Source organism: Oryzias latipes, chromosome 10, assembly GCF_002234675.1.
Source record: "Oryzias latipes chromosome 10, ASM223467v1".
NCBI classification, from domain to species: domain Eukaryota; kingdom Metazoa; phylum Chordata; class Actinopteri; order Beloniformes; family Adrianichthyidae; genus Oryzias; species Oryzias latipes.
This window is the reverse complement of record NC_019868.2, coordinates 27,864,938-27,874,136: the sequence shown is the minus strand read 5'-3', so window position 1 is coordinate 27,874,136 and position 9,199 is coordinate 27,864,938. Positions and strand designations below refer to the sequence as shown.

At 37.4% G+C, this 9,199-nt stretch overlaps 1 protein-coding gene across 1 annotated transcript; it reads right to left on the bottom strand.

The window, feature by feature from the left end:
- Positions 1 to 5,670: 5,670 nt before the first annotated feature.
- LOC111948041 lies at positions 5,671 to 8,842 on the bottom strand. The gene is made up of 5 exons (XM_023959391.1): positions 8,593 to 8,842; positions 7,076 to 7,253; positions 6,838 to 6,985; positions 6,568 to 6,677; positions 5,671 to 6,249 (listed from the first exon to the last, which is right to left on the bottom strand). The coding sequence occupies exons 2-5, from the start codon at positions 7,232 to 7,234 to the stop codon at positions 5,962 to 5,964; spliced, it is 705 nt and encodes a 234-aa protein (XP_023815159.1). The 5' UTR covers positions 7,235 to 7,253; positions 8,593 to 8,842; the 3' UTR covers positions 5,671 to 5,961.
- Between the last annotated feature and the right edge of the window lie 357 nt (positions 8,843 to 9,199).

The window sequence follows — 9,199 nt, the reverse complement described above, 5'->3', positions numbered from 1 at the left end:
GTTGTTTCACTAATAAGTTCATGATTCATTGAATTAATGCACATGTAAGAAAACAAAAAAGTTTTCCACCTACGGGCAGAAAATACCAACGAATTTGAGGCAAACTCAAAAAGGTGACACAGTGACAATGGTGGGATCCATTTCTGAATCACCTCTGGTGCTGGTAATTCCTTCACCAGTGGGGTCTAATTAGTTAAGAGTTAGGATGAGTGGCAGGGGGGGTTACAGGCCTGCATGTCTTTAATCTCCTGCGCCTTCCACTGGAGTTGTATGGTGACATTGTCACTGTTGGCTGGCCCTCATTATAACCTGAGATGTGCTCCAGGACAAGACCTGTGACACCACTCCAGAGGCAGCGGTATTACTGAAGAAGCCTTAACCCTCAAACAGCTCACTCTAAAAAGGGTATATGGGCTGTAGTTGGAAAGATAAACTTTTTTACATTAATCTAACTTAATTATTTAGTTTGGTGAAAATAAATCTTTTTTTTTTGTTCATTCAACTTAAAAATAACACGTAGTTGTCTGACATAGTTATTTTACTTTCAATCAACTTAATTCAATGAAGTTGGTGTAACTTTGGTGTGATGCTGTTAATGCGTCATGACGTCATGACGTAAGGCAGCGCAAGGAATTGTGGGATACCATTTTCTTTGCCTGTCTGGGCAGATTGGGGTTTTTATGTTTTTTTCTTGTCTAGCTGTTTTACTCTGTTTTTACTAGTAATATAACCTGTTATGTTTATTTCTTTCTGCACCATGAGTTAGAGTTTATGGTAAATGGCGTATACTTATAAAGTGCCTTTCTTCCTACAAGGACAAAGCGCTTTACAGTCACAGACCCATTCACCCAGTAACACACACATTCACTCACACATTCACACACTGGTGGCCGCTCCGCTGCCAAACACAGGCGCCCGCCAACCACCAGAGGCAAGGTGGGGATCAGTGTCTTGCCCAAGGACACTTCAACTCATGGGCGTGCAAGGCGGGAATCAAACCTGCAATATTACGATCAAGGGTCGACCGCCCTACCGCTGCACCACGGCCGCAGAGCTTAGGAAGAGTATGATGACCAACCCCCTTGTGTGGTAAGATGCCGCATGTCCCATCAGACGGCGCTTATGACATTTGAGCTTCTGTCCTGTAGGGCAAAACACTTATGTCTTCGATATGGAAATTACAAGACTTGTTGGCCTAAACTTAAGCATGTTTAAAATAATAGTGAAAAAAATAAATAGATAAAAACCGATGCCAGAAATACATTGTATGGAGTAGGATAAATGTATGATATTAAGTTAGATAAATGTGTTAATTTGAGTTGTACCAACTGAAGTGATTCATTTAAGTTGGATCAACTTTTTTCTTTTTAGTATGTAAAAAGCTTGTCTTAACAAAATATACATATTTTGCATGGTATGGCAGCAAACAAAGAAAAATAATGAAAAAATGTGAGGTTTGAACATTTCTCGTTAACGTTGTGATCAGCTGAACGGATGTTTTCCCATCACACAGTCTCTCAGAAGTGAATATCTGCCTTCTTCATCATAAGATTAGACTCCGCTCCTGTAATTACTCTGAGTTCAGCCTTCAGGTGAGAAGTACACAGGCGCATATATTTGCATAATTAAGACGGACTATTTAAATGTAGATTATTTTAATCAGCCAGTATTTTCCAGTTGCCTTGATGTTGATAATGAACTAGAGCGTTGGTGTTAGGTCCTGGGAGAAAGTAAATGGAAAAAAATGCTTTGGATAAATCACAGGAGACCCAACGTGCACACGTGCACACAGAAAGGTCGGCCGGCTAAAGAATGATATTCACTTGTTGATTAAAATGCAATTTATGGAAATTGTGCATAAAGAGGGCTTCATCATGATCACACTTTAACCTTTCATGAAAAAGGTCAAATCAGGTCAGTTTATCTTTATGAATGGCATTAAATTTCAAACTTTGAGGGAACATTTTTTGATTATTTCCCTTCTTCTCTATGAGTTTTGATATATTGGGTGTCATTGTTTTTGTTTCTTTCTTCTGTTGGCTTTCTAGTTTATGATTTTTTTTTTATTTAAGATCTCATTGCTTTATTGAGATTTTCAGTGTCTCCAAAACCAAGTTTTCGTTTGTTCTGTTAATAACCTTCTTGAATATCCCATTTTAGCCCGGTTCATGCGTTTGTTTTTGTGTTTCTCACTGTTTGTTTATAGAATAACAAACTCCTGTGGAGCTTTTGGTGCCAAGGGACCCCAAAAGGGACAAAACAGGTTTACAAGATGAATGGATGAAAAATGAATGGGTAATTGTATTCTATTTTCTCAAGATACCAACTGAGAGCCAAAAAACGAATAAGAAGCCAGTGAAGAGGGTACAGATATGGAAACACAGTGATGAACAGGTGCCATAATGATTGCAGTTTGCTCCGCCCACCTTAACCCTTAGTAGTTTCTAAGCCCGCTGGTCCATTTGCCAATCACATTGACTGTTTACAAAAACATAGGAAGGACACAGATCCAGCCCAATAGTATAGTTTTCATTCCAACTTTAACATGAATTTAACATAATGGTGATACCTCTGGAAAAAAAAAATCATTGGAACATTGTACAGTATAGTTTAATGGAGATCTGACACTTTTTAAAAATATTTTATTTTTATTTTGTCCTTGTCTTTGCTTTGCTTTGGAGATTTCCCCATTTTTATTTTTGTTTCTACATATTTGATCTTTATTATAAAACATGGAACCTGTTTGATCTCTAGTTTTTTTTACTTTTGCAGGAAAAAAAGACGAATTTACGACTCGGACTTGAGCTTATTGTACAGTTTCAACTTCAATGTGTGTTATAATAGAACATATCTAAAATAAAACAAAGTAGGGGTTGTACTAAAAGGATGGGTATCAAGCATTACCACACTAAACACTTTGAACGATTATTCATTAGAGCAAATTTTAAAGTAGTAAATAAAACATTAAAGAAAAAGCTCTGAAAGGTTAACAACTTTTTGAAAAAAGGGAATTGGGAAGGACAAAATATTAAACCCAAGTGATGGAGACATTCAATATCTGCTTAAATTATATTATAAAATAATGGACGTGATCTATTTTTTTGCCAACAACCTAGTATTAGGGCCACCATAAAAATAAATTAATACATTTATAAAAATACAGTGGTGAATTTATGAGAAAAAAGTTGTAATTTTATGAAAATAAAGTCGTGAAATTATGAGAAAAAGTCAAAATCTTACGAGAATAAAGTTGTACATTTAAAAGAAAAATGTAATTATTCTACTGGAGTAAAATAATGAAAAATTAAGAAATAAGCAGTAATTTTACAGAATAAAATCGTAATTCCATGAATTTTTTCTCGTACTTTTTAAACATTTTTCTCCTAACGACTTTAGTCTCGTAAACATTTGGACTTTTTTCTCATATTTTAAGACTTTAGTCATGGGAATGTATTTATTTATTCATCTTGTGGTGACACTAATATTCTGTCATAATAAATTCATTTTTGGGGTAAATTTAACCCGTTAAGATGGGAGCCAGCAGAAAGTTCTTCCCTTTTAAACACTGCCTCCAGCAGCTGTTTGACGTACTGCAGAATTTGTAACTTATGTCAGCTTCTAACTTGCAACTAACTTGAGCTTGTGTAAAAAAACAGCACATCAGCGAGAAATGACTAGTTTATGGTAGCTGTGATGATTGTGGCTCTCAGTGGAGGCATCGATGCACAGATCCACAAGCTGCTGCTCAGCTCTGCTAGAGAAAGTCCTCCAAATGCTGGCTCAGCCGTGTGCTTGACCTCCAACTCGTGTCTTCCAAAACCCCCAAAAAGTGCACAAGAAGCCGAAATTAGACACCTTTTTTTCTTTTCTTTTTTTTTTTGGACATCAGGGTTCCTGAAAATATCCTCTTTGATCCTGCGAGTGCAGTGCAAGTTGACTCAGATCCAAGCAAGCATTAGGCGACGGAGGGATCTGCATGAAGACAGGCCCCGTTCACGCTGAGCTCCAGCTGATCGCGCCATCTGGCCTTCCTCAACAGGCGTGTGCTCCTTGAAAAGACACTCGACTGATCTGCGGGGGAGAGGGGAGACAGTCCCCGCCACTGACACTCCCCGCCACTCTGATGTGAATACAGGATGAGACCTCCAGACTGGTTTTGGCAGCGCTTTCATCATTTCCACAACAACACATGTTGTAACCTTTTCACAGTCATTTTACGATAAACAGCGGACGGCGATAAATGGCCCGACAGTAAAGCAGGAAAGGGGAAACGATGTTCTAAGATGCAGAAGTGCTGGATCGACTGCAGAGCAGGTACGACACTAGAGGAAAACCTTCTTGTGTCTGAGACAGCTGTTTTGTGAGTGTAAACACATCCAAAAAGGTGGTCTGCTGATGGAAACAACACATATGCAAGTCACAACTGTGGACAGAAAGATCAATAGAAGTTGGGATCTGCCAAACCAGACAAGATCGATGATTGATCTCTGCCCAGATGAAAGAAAACAGCTGATTAGGTTTCGTCATAGAATCAATTTTGTGTTCAGTTTTTCCTGATTGGTGGTGTTTGAAAGAACAGGCTTAAGGTTGAAAGAGCTGGAGTGCGACAAGACACCCGAAGAGACTCCACTCCCTCGTCTGGATGCTGACAAAGCTCCTGTCTTCTGAACATGTTGCAGTTCCTCAAACGACCACTGGAGGCAGGTTTCAAAAGGTGAACTGTTTCTCATTGACTCCCACTTTAAAAATCTGTTTAAAACTATCAATGAGAAGTTTTCACTTCCTGCTGGGGCTGCATGGTGGTGCAGAAGGCTCTGGTTCAAATCGCAAACGGGTTCTGTCTGTGTGGAGTTTCCATGTTCTTCTCGGTTTTAAACATTTCGTGGGTAAATTTATAATTTAAAATTAATAAATAATGTCCTTCAGGTGTAAATGCGAGTGTTTGTGGTTGTAGGTCTCCCCGGATTGACTGCCAGACGTTCGTCCAACAGCAGCTGGGATTGGCTCCAGCAACCCTGTGACCCCAAAAGAGATTAATGGGGTTTAGGAAATGGATGGATGGATGTTTGCACAGAGGGGCGTAACATGCCAGCAGCTATAAGTACATGAAGTTCCATAATGTGCTCTGAGATGCAGGAACATGCATTCACAGCTCTAAGGTCCTGCAGTCAGGATGGACCAAAGTGGAGGGATCATCTGGGACCATCAATGCAAACCAAGAAGATAGTGATGGCTAACAACACTGCAAAAATTGACTGTCTAAATACAAGAAATTTAGACTTATTTTTAGATTATATTGTCTTAAAACAAGTGAAATTATCTGCCAGTGGGGTAAGATAATTTCACTTGATAAGATATCTTAAAATAAGAAAAAATATCTTGGCTTTTAGAAAGAGAGAAACAACTCAAAATTAGTAGTAAAATACTCATTTCAAGCACTATTTTTTAGGTAAAAAAGTCTCAAAACTAGTTTATAAATTCTTCTTTGACAGTTGTTTATTACTCACTTTGAGTAAAAAGACCCTAAAACTAGATAACCGTAAGAAGATATGCTTTTAATTCAAGAGTTATTATACTAGAATTAAGACTTATTGCTAGCTGAATTAAAGCTAGTATTGTGTAATTACTAGCTTTTGTAGCTCAAACCAAGACAAGAAAAATACAAGCATACAGGATTAGTATACTTAACAATATTTATTTATATTGCTTTTTTCAAAATTGCTTTGAATACACTGTTAACATAGAATACTTCTGCTTCTACAAATACAAAGAACTGCTTGAAGCATTTCAACATAAAATTTAACATAGGTTTACAGCTAAATCTTAATGAACGCTGATGCAGGCCATACTAGTAAATAATCTGAGGTTAAGAGAAATAAGAAAAAGAGTGTCTCTGGTTAACATCACCAAACAAGGCATTCATTTCTCACCGTGAGAGCTCTACCACTCAGTAAAAACGTTTCACTCTGCCAAAACTTTTTTTATGAACTTGTGGTGTCCCGCTCGTGAATATTGTCCTTCAATATTTCTGTCTGACTGACAAAGTAGGGTTGCCACAAACTTGGGATGGGTAAGATGGAAGGTGTAGTGGTAAGCCAACAGATAAAACAACCTATGGCCAAGATCTTCTTTGGCAAAGGTGGTGATGGGAGTTTCTCCACTTGCCACGAGACAGCAGGACCCATCAAAGAGCAACACCGGGCTGGAGAAAGATCTCTTCTCCAGGTATTTGGCAGGATCATCTGTTGGCTAAAGATAAAAATAATTAGGGTAAAACAGTTTATGTTGTAACTTTTACTAAAAATGTTTTGTTAGTAATAATGAAACATCACTAGGGTCGTATTTGCCATTTTGAAAATTAATATAATTTTTGTAGATGCTTGTATTTAGGCTTTTTAGGTGTCATTAACACCATTTTGCATATCTAGTGGCAGAAAAAAAAACAGAAATAAATGCTGGGATCCTCACATTATTCCTTCCAGTCTCTACCCACAGTTATTACAGACCATCAGAGACAAACAAAAATCAAGCACAAAATCAAAGTTTCAAATGGGAACAAAAACTCACCTCTAGAACATGCAGCAATGCTTCACTAGCATGTGCCAGTTTCTTAAGGGGTGAAGTTGGAGATGGGAAAAGCGTTGGGAGTGCTCTGAAGAGTGCAACGTTGTGTTCAACTAAAATAGAACAATATAATAGAATAACTCAGTTATTAACTTCATTTTCAGCTTAATGTTGAGTTTACATTAAATTGAATATCAGTTTGCATAATAACAACGCAATTCTGACCAACACCTCTGAAACCATTATGCAAAAAAAGACAGTAAAATGAGTTACCTCCACTTAAGTTCATGGGAGGCTTCAACACTTTTTTCCAAACTCTGTAAAACTGCACTAGTGAGCAGAAGTCTTCCCATCTGTCCTGTACTTGACATCTGAATTTGCCGTTTCCCATATCCTGGATCCACCGCAGCTCCTCCATCACCTAAAACACAAGTAACATACAAAAATGCCTCCTTAGTAAAGATGGGCGGTGGGGGGAACAACCAATCAAAAACACAAGTAAATTGCTTACATGATGAAGCTCCTTGAAACATGGATATGCCTCCAGAATCTTTGTAGGTCTATCATCTTCTTTTAGGACATCACTTTCAATGAAGGCTTTTCTTGACTGAAATCCGAGGTCAAGGATCTGGCAGACAGCATCTTGGTTTGGTTTTGGTTCTCTATACATCTATCGAGGCTATCCGTTTCTGCCAAAATGAAAAATAAAAATCAGTGAAGATATCAGACATATTCTGAATTATACAATGGGTTTTAGCCGACATGAACTGTTATACTTCCATTATTTATTAGAGCAACATAAATGAGAAAGCATCTTACACTGCTGTATATAAAAGCTTGTTTACAATGTAAATGTAAACAACAATAGCTGTAATGTCTCAATATCAACAATATCAATATCCAATGGTATAAGGATAATTAAGGTAGGTCAAAAAAATAAGAAAAGGTAAAGCATTTTAAGTGATCACATAGAGGGCATAATTTTATTCCTGAAGGAAACAGCAAAACAACAACATATTTGCGATCTGAATCAAAGATACGAGTTCTTAGTGTCATAACCTTCCCATAACTTGTCTAATCCAAGTAAGGGAGGTATCATTGCAAAGCTAGTCAGAGAACTACATGAATTAAGGTTGATATCAAATCCATTTTTACTTCATTATCAACAAATAATAAGTAATTACGAATATAACCAAAAAGATTGTACAGTTCAATTAAGCTAAACAGATGCTGTGAGGCAGAGTAAACACTGAAATCTTCTTCATGGCATATATGTTTATAAAATGATCCATTTTTAGCTGACCAAAAAAACCTTTGGAAAAAGATATCCTATTTACACTATTTTCCTTTTACATTTTAACTTTTCAAGTTAATAAATAAGAGAGATTCCAGACTCGTTTCCTGGGTTTGAACTATCATGTGGCTCTATGTGTAAAAATACTTTGAAGTACTTTCAAAAGTCATTATTGATTTTTATAAATAAATAAAACAATAATAAAACTGCAGTTTTATTTATTTATTATTTTATACCACAATCCAATAGTATTTCATTAAGCTACGTTTGCTCCTTTATGTTTGTAGACATTGGTTGCAGCCTATCAGTTTACTCAAAACCTGTCACATGACCTCATGTCCCAGCATTCACTTCTTGGACGGAGCCTTGCAAACGGAGGGAACAGCACCTGCTCGCTTTTGATTACTGATTAAATTTCCGGGAGGTGAAGATAACTACAACAAAAAATATTAGCCTGCATGTATAGTACGCACCGATCTAGTGACGCTCATTCATAAAACGGAGAAAACACTGCAGCCTCGCGTTCCTCTAAATGGAAGAAATTCTGGTGGCTAAGCTAGGTCATACGAACATGCCTAGAGGAGACGGAATGCCGCTCTGCTACTGGCTGCCTCGTCACACTTGTCGACTAGCTTGGATACCTAGCTGTCATTAGGCTTCGGGGAACAATATTTGTTCACATTGAGTGAAGTAATAATATTTAATAAAATAAAAATAGTCTCAGAAAAACTTACCGAACAGGCTATCAGAAGGGTCTGGTTCAAAGTGGCTGCTGCTTTTCCCTCTCTTTCCAACCGTCAGGACAGGCGCAACCAAATGACTTGAGGGGGGTGGGGGTGAGAGGGTTACCGCAAAACATGTACCTTTGTCCACAAAGTTGTATGATGTAATTAGAAGATATTATACACACTACTTTAAAACTCACCTCTATTATTGTTGTATGGTAATACTAGGGAAAATAAATTTTGTGTTATTTATGAAACCCTCCCGTCCCCCCATTCCCTCCTTAGCTGGTATTGACCGCAGGAGGAAAAGGAGTACAGTATGTTCATGTTATTTCAGACTTTGAGATAGTCCAGATTGTTTTTGCACCCGTTTTACCAATGCAGAGCGTATTAAGACTTACAAATCTGATTGAACAGCATCTGAAACGATTTAAGCCATTGTTTCCTTAGAAAACTGTAATTCCTAAGCAACACTGCCTTTGCATCTCCCTGTTAAAATTATTTATCTTGGTTGTTTAGACATATGTGTATTATGTTTGAGTCAAAGCACATTTTTTAAACAATGGTCATCTAAACTAAACTTCAGAAATGTCTGTTAATCACTTGTCAACCATAA

What these genes read in the sequence shown, in the direction of transcription:
- LOC111948041 (XM_023959391.1), bottom strand. Translation starts at nt 7,234, where the DNA reads ATGTATAGAGAACCAAAACCAAACCAAGATGCTGTCTGCCAGATCCTT. An exon ending in GTTTCAAGGAGCTTCATCAT is followed by an intron (nt 6,986 to 7,075) that starts GTAAGCAATTTA and finishes CTTGTGTTTTAG; the next exon opens with GTGATGGAGGAGCTGCGGTG. An exon ending in TCCCATGAACTTAAGTGGAG is followed by an intron (nt 6,678 to 6,837) that starts GTAACTCATTTT and finishes GTTCTATTTTAG; the next exon opens with TTGAACACAACGTTGCACTC.